This window comes from Pseudorca crassidens, chromosome 19, assembly GCF_039906515.1.
Source record: "Pseudorca crassidens isolate mPseCra1 chromosome 19, mPseCra1.hap1, whole genome shotgun sequence".
Taxonomy (NCBI): Eukaryota; Metazoa; Chordata; class Mammalia; order Artiodactyla; family Delphinidae; genus Pseudorca; species Pseudorca crassidens.
In genome coordinates this window covers 18,196,927-18,213,209 of record NC_090314.1, presented here as the reverse complement: position 1 = coordinate 18,213,209, position 16,283 = coordinate 18,196,927, and the positions used below count along the sequence as shown (strand labels likewise).

At 59.0% G+C, this 16,283-nt stretch overlaps 1 protein-coding gene across 11 annotated transcripts in view; it reads right to left on the bottom strand.

The window, feature by feature from the left end:
* Positions 1-16,283, bottom strand: part of MYO18A (myosin XVIIIA) — a 95,503-nt gene that overhangs the window by 19,051 nt on the left and 60,169 nt on the right. For 10 of the 11 annotated variants that reach the window (XM_067714586.1, XM_067714587.1, XM_067714593.1 and 7 more), the window contains 15 exons: positions 16,024-16,183; positions 15,630-15,816; positions 15,063-15,306; positions 12,605-12,714; positions 9,384-9,449; positions 6,200-6,328; positions 5,346-5,489; positions 4,867-4,956; positions 4,616-4,735; positions 4,307-4,418; positions 3,748-3,875; positions 3,258-3,412; positions 1,335-1,458; positions 1,046-1,246; positions 399-509 (listed from right to left, as the gene is read on the bottom strand). In XM_067714586.1, coding sequence (XP_067570687.1) covers positions 399-509; positions 1,046-1,246; positions 1,335-1,458; positions 3,258-3,412; positions 3,748-3,875; positions 4,307-4,418; positions 4,616-4,735; positions 4,867-4,956; positions 5,346-5,489; positions 6,200-6,328; positions 9,384-9,449; positions 12,605-12,714; positions 15,063-15,306; positions 15,630-15,816; positions 16,024-16,183 — 2,081 coding nt within the window. Of the gene's footprint in view, positions 1-337; positions 510-1,045; positions 1,247-1,334; positions 1,459-3,257; positions 3,413-3,747; positions 3,876-4,306; positions 4,419-4,615; positions 4,736-4,866; positions 4,957-5,345; positions 5,490-6,199; positions 6,329-9,383; positions 9,450-12,604; positions 12,715-15,062; positions 15,307-15,629; positions 15,817-16,023; positions 16,184-16,283 lie in introns of all 11 variants that reach the window. The other variant, XM_067714596.1, reaches the window with a different exon arrangement.

Here is a 16,283-nt window from a genome sequence, read left to right as displayed (position 1 = left end):
CACGAAAAGAGTGGGGCGGCGCTGAGCATGGATGACCCCAGAGGGGCAGACCCTGAATTCAAAGTTCCTAGGGTTTCAAAGCGGCCTGGGAGGGAGAGGAGGGACGGCAGGCCATGCACAGGGGCCCAGGCCCGTGTGGGAGCCCTTGCTCCAGAGCCCTTGTGCCTGCTTCTTGGCACAGAAAGCAGGGGGCATTAACTCCTCAAGGGCCTGAGCTTCTCTACAGACCCTGAGAACACACATCCCAGCCAATGCCAGGATCCCGAGCAGAGATTCCTGGTCCTGAATAGCAGTGGAAAATGGTGTGGCTAAGGTAAAGAAACAGAAAAGCCCTTACTTCAAAGCGGTGATGGGGGAACCGGCATTTATATTAGACAGGTAAGCGCCCATTGCTTCACCTTTTTCTGACACGACTGCCGGGACTCCTCCACCTCCTCATCCCGACTCTCCATCTCCTTGGAATGGGTCTGCCTCATCCGCTCCATCTCCATCTCAAGCCGCAGCTTGGCCTGGAGGTGGGTGGGAGTAGGGACTGGGTTTCTTTCCCAGTAGCACCCTGACCCCTCCCCACTGCACCCTCATGGGCCGCTCTCCCCAGGCTTGGGAGCAGGGAAGGTCTCCCTTCGCTCCCACCTTGTTTCTATGGCAAGTGGCTTCTCCAGAGAAGCTGAACTCCTTTCCTAGATGTCTGGCACAGGCCCAGAGAAGGCTGCTGGGGGTGGGGGCAGTCCTGCAGCTTTTCCACTTGGCCTCCAGGCTCTAGCTCCCTGAACTGACACGGTAGCTCAGTGGCAGGCTGGATGGGCTCATGGCCTTCCTGCTGCCATGCACTCTGAGCCCCTCACCAGTGGAGGTCAATTAAGATCTGTTCTTGTGGAAAGTACCATGAAAGCTTAATTATCTTCACACTGTGGTTGGCACGGATCAGGTGCTCCCTCAATACTTTGTGAATAAGAGAAGGAATGATCGACTGAATTTGGGATCTTGTCCTCCTCTGGCCCACACCCCAGGGTAGCTGTGGGGACGGCAGCCAAGCCCTCAGCACCTGCTCCAGCATCTGGATGGTCCCCGCCTGCTCATCCAGCTCCTCCTCCTGATCCTTGACCTTGGCCTCCAGGTCTCGGAGCTGTTTCTTGACCTTGGCCAAAGAGGCCTCATCCTTGGACTCTTGGGAAGAAATGTCCTGGAGCTCAGCCTCCAATGACACAACCTTCTGGGTGAATCCCGCAATGTCCATGTCTTTCTCCTGGAGCAAAAGAGAAGATGAGGCTGGCCCTGGGCTGGCCCGAGCCTGTGACGGGGTTGGGGTATGGACGATGGGAAGCCCCACGCACCTCCATCTGCTGCTTCAGGCTGAAAGCCTCGGCGAGGAGCATGTCCTTCTCCCGCTGCAGCTTCTCCCGCTGCAGCTTCTCCCGCTGGGCCTCCTCATGCGCCTGGGAGAGCTCACTGTCAAACCTGCGAGGGAGCGTGGCCATGCGGCTCCGTCAGATAAGGGAGGAGTCCAGGTCTCCAGCACCCAGAAGCCGCCCGGAAGTGGTGCCACAGACGTGGACAGGACCCAAGTCAGGGGGAATCATGCAGCCTGAACTTGGGGCCAGTGGTCAGGTGGCATTCAGGGGTTGCAGGTCAGGCCACCTAGGCCCTGCTGAGCAACCTGGTCTGGGATGGGGTGGGTAGGGATTTCATCACACAGGTCCAAGGAGGCTTTTCACCAGATGGGGCTGAGAGGGAACCACAGACTGCTTCCAGGGAAGAGGTGGACAGACTCTCCTCTGGCATTGTCTCGACCTTTTCCCTTTCAACAGATCAAAGAATGGGAAGAGGGACCAGGGTGAGGGCAGAGCGGGCATCAGAATGGGTAGAAATGGATGTCCTGCCGCGTCTAACTCACTTTCTACAGTTCAGTCTGGCAACTTTAGATAGAGCAGCTGGCTGCTGCCCCACCTCTGAGCACTAGGCCCTGGCCAGGCCCACCTGCTCCAGCAGCACCCTGTCACCCCCAGGACACCCCACACCAGGCTGGAGGCCCCAGTCCCACTGTGCCCGGCTGGCAGCGTGCTTCAACGGGCACACGGTCCACGGTCGGGGGCCTCTTTCTTCACTTCTCCACTTCCCAGCCTTCCATTTCCTGCCCAGTGACGCTACAGAAGGAGCAAATTGCTGAAATTCCTCTTACCACCTTCACTGAAGAGCTAATCGGCTTCAGGTCAAAAACTGGACAGCTCATCCCCATCCCAACTCCACATCAAAAAAAAAGTAAGAAAACTCCGGGCAGCTGAAACCTAATAAGGTGCCCAGCGGGGAGTGCAGTGAGACGGTAACTAGGCCGAGCTGGCACTGTCAGGGGGGTGCTCTGAGCGGGGGCGGGGTGTCCCGCTAAGGGTGTCTGCCACTAAGTAAAAGGGAAGGTGGGGGTAAAGATGAGAACTAGGGAAGCAGAGAGTCACAGAGCTGGGAGGGAGAAATATAAGGCCTTCCTACCTCCCCCCACTCTCTGCAAAGCAGCAGCCTGGCAGGCCCGAGTGAGCCCAGGAGGCCAAGGGTAACCCTGGGTCACTGAAAGGACTCAGCCCTGCCGTCCTCACCCCCAGGGCGTGGGTGTAGGGCTGCCCCTTCACAAAGGCAACTGGTGCCTCTGCTGAGAACCCGACCCCTGCAGCGGGGAACCGGGTGCCGTTCCCACCCCCTGGGGCACCCTGCTGTTCCCAGGGTGTGAGGGTTCCTCCCTGTTACTAATAGAGGCATCCCATTCCCATCCCCAGCCAGGGAAGTTAATTTAGATTGGATTTTCTCCTGTGAGGGCTACACCTGCCCCCCTTTGTGTCATTACATTTACCATAATGAGATGGAAGCGGCACGATAGTTTAACAACATTAGTCAGGAGAGTGTGTTTGTGTAGCTGAGGCAAGGGAGAGATGGGGAGCCGGGCGAGGGCAAGAGGCAGGGCCGCCGTGGAGAGGTTCCTGCACGGGCTCTGGCTGACACCCATCCTTCCCGGCCCCAGGCAGGGTGACAGCACATACTGAGGGGAGCGTGTCCAAGAGCGAAGCCCTGAGCAGGCCGTCGGTGGGGCTGTGGTCTGCGTGCTCCTTAGGAGTGAGACTCTGACTCACATTCCGGGATGAGTGACCATGCAGGCAAAGCCCCTGGCCAAATTCAGGCCCCCTCTTCTCTCCTCCCCGGAGGGAGGCAGGGAGCCCTGTCTCGTGCTGCTCTAGGAAGTCCTCTGTGTCCAGGGCAGGGGGCCCACCCACCTCCTCTGCTTCTTCTCCAGCTCGTGGCTGCGGACCTGCTGGCCCTCCAGGTGCAGCTTGGTGTCCTGCAGCTCGGCTGCCAGCCGCTGGCACTTCTTCTTGAGCTGCTGCAGGGCCCGCTGGCTCTCATCACTATCTGCCTGCAGGTCTCCAAGCTAGGGGGCAAGATGGGGTGCAGGCTCAGCAGCCATTGAGAGGCCCAGAAGTACTGGTCAAAGAGGTGAGGAGAAGGGAGTGGGTGGATGAGGGGGAGACGTGGGGATGGGGGATGAAGTCAGGGTCGTCCAGGGAATCTAAGACACTCTTAACAACAGCTTGCCTTTGGTTGTCCCCCGAACCGAGAGGCGAACATGTCAACCAACCCTTCCCCGTTGCTCCCAGGGCCTGCCTGGCTCCGGCCACTCCCTGGGCCAACACGTGGCGCCAAGCCCCTCCCAGCTTCTCCCAGCTCCTCCTAGGCACAGACCTCCGCTTCTTCCACCAGACTCACCCGCCTCTCCAGCTGCCTTTTGCTCTGCTGCTCCACCTCCAGCTTGTCCTCAAACTCCTGCTCGAGCCGCTTCTTGGTGAAGTCCACCTCCCGCACCGCTCGCTCATACTTCAGGCGCCACTCGCCACCTGTGGGGTGGGGGCAGACAAGGGAGGACCGAGCTGCTGAGAGTCCCTGAGAAGGGGCCGAGGGGACGAAGGATGGGGCAGCAGGTGGAGTCAGCTGGAGGGACTCAGAAAGGTCCCTGGAATGGTGGCTTCCTCCCAAGGCAGAAGGAGCCACTAGCTGGGAGAAGCCTAGAGAGGGTGATGTGGCCACGTGTGCCGTCTTCTCCCCAGGGACCGGCAGACCGTGGTCCTCAGACATCATCATTATCATGGCTGTTACCGCCCTCCACGATAATCGCCTGCACTTACTGGCACCTCTACTTTCTCATCAGTTTATTTCACGTAGCCTTAAAACAGCCCTACAGACAGGAGACAAGGGGTGTGGTTCCCTAGGGGTGGGCATCGGAGGTTGCCACTCAGGCCACTTCCAAGTCCTCCAGCCTCTGACCCACCTGTGTCATCATCATCCACTTCCCCGTTGATCTCAGCTGCCCGGATGAGACGGGCCTCCATCACTTCCATTTCCATCACCTCCATTTTCTTCTTCAGTGCATCATACTGGGTCTGCAGAAGAGGAGGCTATGAGGTATGCCGATCCCCCCCTCGCGCAGTACCACCCGCGCCCCTGAACCACCGAGACCACAGTCCTAAGCTTACCCGGGGCAGACAGGGGTGCTGGGCTGGTGGCAGAGGTGCCACCTATCATTGGGGGAGCAGTGGGCACTAGAGTGCGGCAGCCGCTAGCACGGTCCTGCCCTCACCTGCAGCTCCTTCATCTCCTTCTCAGCCCGGAGCCTCTCAGCGGTCTCCGCGTCCAGCAGCTGGGAGGCGGACTCTCCCGTGTTACGTTCATCCGTCAGCTCCGATGTCAGCTCTGAGATCTGTAGTTGGGGGAGGGAGTCGCCACCAGTTGAACTGCCTGCCTCACTCAGCTGGAACAGCAGTGGGGGGCCTCCTGGGCTGGGCGCCCTGCGGAGGTGGGCCGGTCAGTCTGGTGCTGGGAGGCACTCACCCGGGTCTCCAGCCGGTCACTGCTGAGACGCAGCTCGTTCCGCTCCTTCTCCACCTTCTCAAGCTTGCTCCTCAGCTGCTGGATCTCTTCCTAGGGTGCAGTAAGGCGGGCAAAGTGAGCCAGAGGCACTGGGAGAGGTTGGGGCCCAGGAGCTGCACCCTTGGGGTGCATGAAGCTGGTGAAGCTTGGGCCGGGACACGAGGGCACTGGAAGCCACTGCCTCCCTGGGGCTCCATCCCTAGACCCTTCCCCGTATGCTGAGGATGCTTGAGGTCTTATCCTAAGAGGATACCTAGGGGCTCAGCCAGCACCCCAGAGGGACGCCTTCTGTTTGCTGGGCATAGTTCAAGGATACCAGCTCTCTGGACTAAACAAAGGAGCACTTGGGAGCCCAAGACAAGCTGGCAAAACTCTTGCCCACGTGGATCAACTACAGCCCTTCCCTCCCAGCAGCGTGGCTTTCCCAGGCTGTTACGTACGTCTTTGTTCCGGATCTGCTCCTCCGACAGCTGTACCTCAATGAGGGGTCGCACCGTGGTGAAGAGCTTCCACCAGGGCCAGTCCTTCACCCCTTTGTTCTTCTTGATGTTCTTCTGCACACAGCGAATGGCCAGGTCTTGGATCTAAGTTGGGGTGGGGCGTGGCACACAGCAGGCTCTCAGTCCTGAGCCCACCAGGACCCTCCCCACCACCAGCTCAGCTGTTGGGCTGCTCCTCTGGCCAACTGACCCCGAGTCAAACACTCCCTAAGCCACCCCTTGCCCCCAGCCTCCCTCCGTTCCTTAGAGAGTGGGAGGCAGACAGCCCGGCCCTGGGAGCACCGCACTGGGCGCTAACCGCTCCGCCCTCATTAGGAATAACTTTGTCTGCTTTATTTGCTGCCTGATTATTTCCAGCACCTTGGCCGAGATGTGCTCTAAAACCTAATCTTGCTGAAACACAAGAGTCGGAGGTACTGGCTGTTTTATGGACCTGCTAATAAGAAAAGGAGACGCTGACGCAGCTCCTTAACCCTCACGGAGCAGCCTACGATCCGGAGCCCACCTTTGCCCGGGCCCTGCTCCCCACCACCCTAGCCCTCGGACCAGGCCACACAGCCCCATCGCTGGGTACACGAGCACTGTCGCTGGCACCAGGGAGCTGCCCATCCCCTGCCCTGGCCCAGGGCACGCTGCCCCGGGACGTCCAGCCTCTTCTCCCCCAGATAGCGATAACTCACAGCCCCACGACCTCCTGCCCGCACGTTCCCTCGAGTGTCCCTCCCCCACCCCCAGGAGCTCAGCTCTGCCCATCTAGGCTGAGGAGTGGGACGGGGATGGCCCTGCAGCAGCACCTTTTTCTTCTTGAAGTGCTGACGGGCCAGGTAGCCCCTGCAGGCTGCCTGGAACAGGGTCAGGTTCCTGCTGGTTTGTTCATCCCGCTGTTCCTCCAGCCGTGCCAGTGTGCCTGCCCGGAAGAACACCTGTGGAGACGCGGGCCAGGTGAATGTGGGAGCCTGGGCTGGGGGCAACCCGGTGGAGGAACGAGCAGCTGGCACAGAAAGCCAGCAGGCCCAGAACCTGGCCCTTGGCCTGGGAAGAGGCTGAAAACCCCAGGGTCTACGAGGAGGGAGGAAGAAAGAGGCTGAGGGAGGAGGGCCAGGCTGGGGGCTGGGGAGGCTTTGGAAGGGGAGGAGCAAGGTGGGAAAGAGAAGAAAGGAGAGGGAGGCCGGAGGGAAGGTATCTGGGACAAGAAGGACGTGAAGCGGCGGCCGGTCATATGGGGAGGCGCCCCTCAGCAACACCTATGGTGGCTTCTTCCCCCAGGGCTGCCAGCAGCACTGCCCACGCCCCTGTACCCACGGCCACTGCAGGCCCGCCACGGGCTCCAGCCGCCTCTGGCCTCCAGCTGCCTGCGATCAGGCAGATGGTGGTGTATGTGTTTAAGAAGGAAAAGGCCCAGGATGCAGTGTGCAGAGAAGGGGGAGGCCGGGGAGTGGGCCCCTCCTCTGCATCCTCCCAGCTCCGTTTCATGTCGGACTGTCTCCTCTTTCATGTGCCAACACCCTGCCCCCACACCCAGGTTTCATCTCGTGAAAGAGCCAGTGGGGTGGGTGAGGGTTGGCCCAGGCGAGGGACCTGTCACACGGGTTTGGGGGCCGGAGGGCAGGCGTGAGAGGAACCAGCTGGATGTCCCCACACCCAGCCTTTCCTCTCACTCTTTGGTGCCCTGAGCTGGGACTGGATAAAATGTTCTGTGCTAAGAGAAAAAGAAGAGGGGGAATCGTCAGGTGAAAAAAAGACTAGTATCCTTGCAGAGGGCAAAGGCCATCTAGGTATACACCACCTCCACCTTGCCCAGAAGACAGAAAATTCCCTTTTGTGGGGCAAAGAGAAGATGTGAACTCCACGGGAAACATTCAGAACCGATAGGCACGGCGTCCCCAGGCCTCCCTCCAGGGAAGAAGTGGGGAGAGAGCCCGCACTTTCTGCTGAGAAAGCTCCGCCTCTGGCAGGAACCTAGTTCCCCGAGGCTGGCCTGGGAGAAAGCCAGCTCAGTCCTCTGCAACACGCAGGGCTGAGCGCCTGGGATCTCCAGTGGGTCTCGAGCCCTACCTGAGCCTCTGTTTCCCATGATGCGTGAGCCTGAGATTCCACAGGGGGTGTGAGAGACCCAAGTCCCCCGAGAGGGTGGGCCAACATGCTAGTGGTCAGTCTGACTAGGCAGACGTGAGGTGTCAGGGAGGGGGATGGAGAAAGGCCCAGAAATACACTGAGAAGCGAAAGGATGGTCTGGAGTCTAGAGCAGTGAGCCTCAAACCTCTCTCAACCTCTGTACATTTGTGGGGTTGAGTCTTTTTGAGTATCAGGTGACATCTCAGGGCCGTCTCTCCCCGTGAAACACACCTATCCATACACGTTTTACAAACATCAGGAAGCTCTCAGACACCCAAGCTTCCCTGCCTGAACCCTCAGGGTCCGGTGGGTTCAGGTTGAGACCCCCTTTCCTCTGAAGCAATGGGACACACACACAGGGAATCCTCACTCACCCGCCAGTACTAACCACAGCCCAGAAGCCCTGACACTTCTCTCCCAAACCAGATGTCAGCAAGCATCTGACTTTGCCCCTAATTCTGCTCTGAGCGTGAGTGGGCCCTGGGGTTCTCCTGTTTCAGCCAGGCACCTGGGATGATGCAGAGAGTCGGAGAGGGCAGCTGGGAAGAGGACCAGTCTGTGCAGGCCTTCTTCTACCCAAGACATACCTTGGAGGAGGTGCCAGCCCCAGGGCCAGCCAGCAGCGGCTCAGCCTGCCAGAGTTGACAGGAGCCCACCCAGGGAGAGAGCAAGAGGCTGCAGTGAAAAATCTGACTGCAGGCCTCCCAGGGAGGAAGCTCAGCTGGCCGCTCCTGAGCTTAGAGACAGGTGGGGAGGAGGCGAGCAAGAAGGTGAGCCAGACAACGGCAGAGACCAAAACCAGAAAGACGACATGGAAAGAGGCTGGGACCACAGAAGGCACAGAGGACAAGGAAAGAAGCAGAAAATAACAGATCTGAAACCAAGGAACAGGGACCAGCAGGGACAGCCACGGCCCAAAGGAAAAGGATAAACCAGGGACAGCGCAGACGAGGGCAGAGGCAGGGGACAGGAAACGGATCCCCAGTGAGCGAGGGGGCAGAGGAACCAAAACCATGACTCAGAAGCAAAGCAGGGAGAACAGAGCTGACAAGCAGTACGCAAGGCTTTTTTGCGAGCACCCCCTTCCACCTCATACTCCCACGCGTTCCTTCCCTCTCTGCTGACAGATAGACAGTCCAGAACCCTCCCGGTGGCTCCCAACTGCTCTCCGTCCCACCTTGGCCCTTGAAGCACAAACGTGGATGCCACCTGTCAAGCCTCCCAGTCTCGGGAGAGAGGGGTGTCCAGGCTCCCTGCCCCGCGGGAGGGACGCTCGGCTGGCCCTCTGGTATGGAGCGACGCGGCAGACTGGCACCTGGGGCCGGGTGTGCCTGCCTTTTCTGCACGACGTTCCATTCAGGTGAGGAATTCGGCCTGTTGGACGGGTGGTGCCGGCACAGCCTCACCAAGCCCTGCTTGCTCTCTGGGACCCTGGCAGCCCCAGACGACTCACCCAAGGAGGCTCTGCCTTCCTGCCTCTCCCAGCTCTCCCTTCCGTCTTCCCCATTCCCCACACCAGGACTCAGGCCAATTCTGGGCCACCTTCTGACCCACTCCCTCCTGACATCACAGAGGTGTTCCGTGCACTGAACAAGACAGTTATGCAGAGGGAGGGAGAGTCAAGTTTGCTGCAGCTGGAGTATTTTACTTCCTGGCCCCCAGCCCCGAAGGGGGCAGCTTGAGAGGAAGGGCAGCCCCAGAGTGGCTGGGGGGGGAAGGGGGCTGGCGGGGGCAAGACCCAGCAGGGGCCCCAGGAGACTCCTGAAGTTGGACTGAGCAGGGAGAGCAGGAGGGGAGGGGCAGCCACGTGGACAAGTGTGACCAGAGAGTGAGAGCGGCCGCCTTCCTGTAGGGACAACTCACCCGGCTCAGGCCCATGCAGCAGCTGCTCTGCTCCAGGTCCAAGGACTCCAGCAGCTCCTCCACCGCCTACAGAGAGATGCCTCTGTCAGGGAGCCCACCCGGGGACTCCCCACCTCCACGCAGGGCTTCTCCCAGTCCCTCAGCCCTTCCCGTCCTCCGTTCAGTCCGCTCTTTATTCAGCGAGCACGTTCGGTGGCTTCTGCAGCGTCAGGCCCCTTGCTGGATTCCGGGGATATAAAGATGACTGCGAGAGGAACACGCTATCTTGTTGGGGAGCGAGACAAGAAAATTGGTGAAGTACACAGAGGAGGAGGCATCTAAGCCAGACAAGGGAGCTGTGGAAGGCACTCGGAGGAGGTGTTGCTTGTGCCGTCTTTAGATACAAGTAAGAATTAGCCAAAGTAGGGGTGAGGGCATTTCAGGCAGAGGTACTAGCATGCGCAAAGGCCTGAAAGCATAAGGCAGCAGGGAGCACCGAGGAAACTCCAAGTAGTTCAGTATAACTGGAGGGTGGGGCGGGCAGCAGTTAAGGGGCGAGTAGACAGGTGGGCAGGGGCCAAAGGACGTGAGCCTGTGTGCTCCGAGAGCCCCTGGAGGGTCCTCTCGGGGAGAGGCACGGTCAGATTTGCTCTTGATAGAAATCCCACTGGCACATGAGTGGAGGATGCAAGGACCCCTTAGGCAGGAATCCATAGGAGAGAAGGCTAGAGCCTGACCCAAAGGGAGGAGAGGAGGGGGAGATGCGAGAGACCTTAAGGAGATGAAGCCTTGCCCGATGTGGGGGGGTGGTTAGACGAGAGGGAGGAAGCTAGGGACACATGGAGGTTTCTGACTTGTGTAGTAATTAGTTACTGGTGCCATTCTCCAAGGTAGGCAATACAAGAGAAAGAGTAGGTTTGGGAGGAGATATAATCAGTTTGGTGTGAGCGTGCAGAGTTTGAGGTACTATAAGGGCGTACAGGTAGAGCAGCCCAGAAAGCAGCTAGATAGAAATGCACGTCTGGCGTGGGAGGGAGGCCTGGGCTAGAGGCATTGATCTGGGAGTCATCAATATATATGCGGTAATTGAAGTGATGGGCATGAATGAGGTCGCCCAGGAAGAGGGTATAGAATAGAAAACAACGGCCAAGGAGGTAGTCTTAAAGAAGAGAGAGACCTTTACTTCAGGGGGGTGTGAAAGACGGGAAGCTTAGAGGGACTGAGAAAGAAAGAACAGAGAGACAAGGGGAAAACCAGGAGTGGCATCAAAGAAGCTGAGCAGAGAATGTTTCAAAAAGAACAGAGCTGTCAACAGTCACATGGCAAGAAGCACAGAAAAGTGCCCATTAGCTCTGGTAACATGGAGGGCTTGGGAGGACAAGACCGGTCCCAGGTGTCAGGGGTGGCAACCAGGCAGCTACCGGTGGAGGAATGAATGGCAGTGGAGCAAGGGCAGCAAGAGGAGACTAAGTGTCGATGGTGCAGGGCACGAGGGAGGGTTGATGGAAGGCTCCTTTCTGAATGTAATGTCTGTGGAACGTTTCTCCACTGAGAGAAGAGCCGGCAGAGGAGAGGCCGGAGGAACAGGAGAGAGAGAAGACGTATCGCTGATGGAGCAGGTCTCCAGAGAGGCCAAAGGGAATTGGTTCCAAAGCACGGGAAGAAGGGACCGGACAAGGGGAGGGAGGATACTTCTCCCACCCAGACAGGAGGGCTGGGGAAGAAGGAGGCACCTGGAGAGGAGTGTACAAAGGCAGGAGGAAGTTGGAGCCTCGATTTTATCAGCGTTTGGAGGCAAGGTCGACTGCTGGGAAGGTGCAGTGGGGGAGGATTTGAGGAGAAAGACGGAGAATGGAATAGCAGAGAAGGAGCTCGGAACAGGGGCCAGGTAAGGATGGAGCATGTGGAAAATGGGGCCCAAGGGTCCAGTGAGCCTGGAGACTACGGACCTATAGGAATTCAAGTCCCTGCAGTTGTATAAATTTCTCCCACAGCCCTTTGGGAGCCCCAAGCCAAGGAGAGCAGACGTCCAAAGGCGGCCCTTCAGGGCTGGGATTGAGCAGGGAAGGTGCTATGGGAAGCTCAGGAGAGCTGAGGGTGAGGAAGGCCGAGTGACCGGAGGGCAGGACCACGGCGTCGAGACTGAGAGGAAAAGGAAGTGAAGTCAGAAGGGAATGGACAGAGCAGAGAAAATGGAGTGGGGTCCAGAAATGAGCGGTGATGATGGAGTCATAGAGCCGGTGTCCTGAGGGAGGGGTCAGATGCACAGGTAGGAGGCTGTGGTGAGAGATTTCAGGAGCGGAGAATTTCCAGGGATGATGAGGCGCTGGGTGTAGCCATGAGGGCGAGGTGGGAATGGAGGTCAAGGGTGAGAGAGAAGGGGGTGTGGGTGGGTCATGTATAGCCACACCAAGGTCACCCTGCACACTGGCAGGTCCCGGATGGAGAGGGTAGGGAGAAGGTCTTTGAGGCCTCCATCAGTGTGGGTCTGTGACTCGGGGGGCAGCAGGAGGCAGGGGGCTTCCTGCCCTGTCCTGCACAGCATTCTCTCTTTGAGGAGAGCCGTCCTAAGGCCTGAGATGCCTTCCAAGTCAGGCTGAGTGCCTGAGGCCAAAGCACAGTGCAGGAGGGTTCCTCGGCTCAAGGAGCCCTTTGGCTCTCTGAGGAGTTGCCTCTGGGGGTCAAGGTGACAGCCGAGAACGGCAGGGAGACATCCCTTCACACAGCCAGGAACTCACCAACCTGGCTGACAAGGGGCCTGCCCTGGGAGCCTTAGGCTCACCCTGGCACCAGGAAGGTGCTGCCACATCAATCTTCCTCCAAGGAGGGATGCCTGCCCCTCCCCTGGACAGCTTCCTGCTGAAGGAACTAGGTCCTGGTGTGGAGGTCAAGGCTGAGGGGCCCAGGTGCTACCAGTGGGGCACCCAAAACACTAGTTCTAATCTGCCACCTGGGAGGCTCTTGGGTGACTGTCTGGCTCACCGGAGAGCAGACACCCTCAGCTCGGGCCTTTAAAGCGGGTGGCTCTCCTGTGATTCCTACAGGCCGTCCGTGCCCCGGGCTGCCTTCCCCCCACCGCCACAGCCTGGCTGCCATGTGTCCCTGGCTTGGCCCTGGTTGGGCAAAACCAGGCACCTGACCCAGGGCCAGCCTGGCTCTCTCTAGGGGAGGAAGGGCAGCTGCCTGGAGGGGTCTGACCAGAGGGAGGAGGGTCTGGCGGGGCCGTGGGGACCCAGACCTACCCGCTTTTCATCCACCACAATGTAGTTGCGCCCGTGTTTCTTGGTCAGGTGCGGGGCCAGGACGTCGAAGCGGCGGCGGAACTCAGAAAACACCATGTGGTCAGGGTAACCTAGGGAGAGAGCGGCCCGGAGCCAGGACCGTCAGCCTCGCCTGCTCCCAGAGCCCCCAACAACCACTGGTGCCCAGGCAGTGTCACCTGAAAGCGAATAGACTGCGGGGGGAGGAGAGCCCGCGGTCGAGGTCGCCCCGGGAAAGGAGAGTGGAGAGGAAGGAGGCAGGGGCGACGGACAGGAGGCGGGAGGACAACCAGGCTGCCCCACGCTGGGACTGCGGGGATTAAACAGGGAACAGGTTCTTTTAGAAGGAAGCAACTTCCTTGTCGGTGAGGATGCAAACGGGGGACGGCTGACCACCTGGAAGGAATGCTATGGAGGTAAGAGCCTGGATGACCCCTAAGATGCTTTCTAGCCTCCAGGTCTATGACTCTGTGATAACCCAGAGAAGGATGTCTTGAGGAATTAATAAGAAAAAAAAAAGAAAATAGGGCATCAGAGAATGGCAGAGAGGAGAAGTGCGAGGGCTTAGGGTTGGAATCCTGCCCTGGTTCTTGCTATCATGTGACCTTGGACCAGTCACTCAACCTCTCTGAGTCTCGGTTTCCTCGTCTGTAAATGGGGGCCCTACCACTTACCCCACATGGTAGTCATGGTGCTTAAATGGGAAAATGTGTAGAAAGCACAGGTTGGCTCACTTGGCGGGTGTTCAGAAAGGGCTCCCTTCCTGCCACCTTCCTGACCTTGGGCCCTAGGCCCAAGGTGACCAAAAAGGCTTGTAGATTCCCTTTCCCTAAAGAGTGTTACCTCTAACGGAGATTCCCTACTGTCTGGGCTTGAGGCTGGGGCAAGGTCAGGATTGTGGCTAGCGAGAGGTTACCCTGAGGCACCCCGAGGACACCAGAGCCCACGGCAGTGGACCAAGAGACCCACTCCTATGGAATCACAGAATTTCAAGCCAAAAAGAGGTCTTACACCGGATATAACTCAGCCTCCAGACGTGGAAACTGAGGCCTGAGATGGGGAGTGACTGGCTTGCTCAGGGTCACAAAGCCTGCGGCTGGAGGCAGAGCTGGATTCCAAACCCAGGCTCCTGACAGCCCGTCGGGGGCTCGCTCCACCTCAGCGGCCTAGCTGGCTCTGGGAAGCCCTCCAACTGCGAGATGGGGCTGACGCATGTGCCTGATGATTGAAACAGGAGGTGGGGGCCACTGAGGGGCCAAGACAAAGTGAGCTATTGATTGTATCTGAATTGCAATTAAATTGATGGGCCAGGATAGCAGGTCCGGACGCCTGGCATCTTAATTAATCATCAGCGCCATCGATGGTGGCTGGGGGCTGGGGGAGGAGAGGGGGTCTGCTGCGGCTGGCCTCATCGATCTGCTTGTCTGAGTAAAGCACATTGATTTTGGTTCAGAGCGGTAACAATCTGGTTTTGAAATAATAAACAGCAACTCCTTACCAAGACGTGGGGACAGATCGATGATTTATTTAGAGCAGGGCTGGGAGCCCGTTTCCTAGCTTTGGCTGCTAAGGAAGTGACGGTGCCCCTGTGGAATGCCTCAAGGGCACCTGGCTGTGGGTCGGTGGGAGCCTGCATGCTCTTCTAGCTACGGGAGAAAAGGGCAGAAACCTGGCGATTCATAACTTTTCAGGCAAACGAAACCCTACTCAGAAACTGGTCTGTTTCGGTCAAATCCTGCTCTGCCACTCACGCGCTGTGTGACCTTGGGCAAACTACTTAACCTCTCTGAGCCTCAGTCACCTCATCTGGGGATGATACTAGTACCTACATCTCATGAAGTTGTTGGGAGGATTAAACGAGTTACTGTGTGGGACGAGTTTAGAATAGTGTCTGGTATACCGTAAATGCTCTAAGGATGTTAACCACTATTGTTATCGTCCTGTCTGGCCCCTCGTCCAGATGGGTCCGTAAAAAGGGTCTGTCTGACCTTTCTTGGGAATTCTAAGTTCTTCAGAAAGATTTAACACTTCATTTCTCATTGCAGGGCTGGCCCACTCTTAGAGGCAGTTGCTCCACAAGGACACTGAGTCTGCTGCTGTGGGCAGAGCTGACCTGTCCAAACCAGGGAAGGCGGGAGGAGGGAGCTGTGGGAACAGGGCATGTGGGCTGGGCAGGGGAGGGGATGAGGAGGGCTGGAATGTGGAAGGGAGAGGATGGTCAGCAGGCTGGCAAGAAAAAGAGAAAGGAACAGACTGGGCTGGAGAGATGCACGGAGAGACCCCCAGAGGAGGCAGCAGCAGAGATGAGGGGGATCTAGGGCCAGTCGGAGATGGGGGGGAGCAGCACCCCTCCAGCCCCACAGGCCCTGTTAGGGAGGTGGGGAGGGGCAGGGGCAGCTCTAGGAGGGAGAGGTAGGAGTTGAGAGGGAAGGGGCCCCACCTTGGCGGTACATGCGCACGGCATCAAGCAGGCGGGAGCCTCGAAGCTGGGCGCGGAGCAGGGGCACGTCCAGCTGCAGGAGCCCGGCCTCGCAGTGGTCTCCCGGGGGCAGGTCCAGCTCACTGCTGCAGCTGACTCTGCGGGAGTGGGCAGAACGGGGCTCCCCCGCCCAGCCCTCTGCCACAGGCAGGAAGCAATGCACGAAATGCAGCTTTGACTTCTTGATGGTGTCAATGAGGGCGTCCTGCCAAAGGGGAAGGGACAGCCTTCAGTGGGCTCCGACAGCCCGAGCCAAGAGACCAGGGACTGGCGCCAGCGTCTCCACTCTGTGGCAGGATGGCAGGTGTCCCACCCCTGGCTGGGCAGGACATGCTAAGCCTGGACAACCCTGCTCGTACTAGGCCCGGGGGGCCACGCACAGCGGGTAGCACTGCAAGAGGACCCCACCAGCAGCAATCAAGGTGAGTGGGCTGCCGAGTGGGCACTGGTGACCGGAGCGTGCCCAGAAGGCCCTGGCCCCCTGCCAGCGGTCGGGAAGCGCCCCAGGGCCTGCACTGGCACACTCACCACCTGCAGCCTAATCTGGATGCACAGGGACTTCTTCTTGACGGCCGCCATCCCTGTGGTGAAGGTCTTCCGCATGCTGGTGGCCCGGCGCAGCGCCAACTGCGAGCCGCCCTCCAGGCCCGCAATGGAGCCTGAGAGCACCGTGGCGCTGCCCGCCCGGCCCAGAAACAGGTTGCTGATGATTTTTCTGCCAGAGGAGGAAAAGGAGGGAAAGAAGTCATATTCAGGCAGCAGTAGAGGCCGTTCCTCTTCCCAGCTCCTAGGTCACCGTGGCCAGGGGCCTGGGCTATCTGGGCTGGGGCTGCACGTCTCACACCCGACAGAGACACTACAGAGAAACCCTCAAACAGCAGGAAGAGAAAACCGGGGTGGGTGGACGGAGTGGTGTTCTTACTTCTGGGAGTCCTGCAGGAGCCGGGGGGCGTTCTGGGTGGCCGGGTTCTGCTTGGTGTAGCTCAGCCAGCCGGCCGTGTTGTACTCTACCCAGTTGGTGCAACGGCTGTGGCCCAGGAGAAAATGGTGCGCTTTGCTGCTGCGCAGGAGGGGGCTTTGGCCTGAGGGCGGGGCAAGCAAGGTTCAGGTCATCAGGGCACAGGTCCCCCAAAAGCCCATGGACTCAGTGAGCCCCCCAGGCAGTGCCAACTGGACTCATAT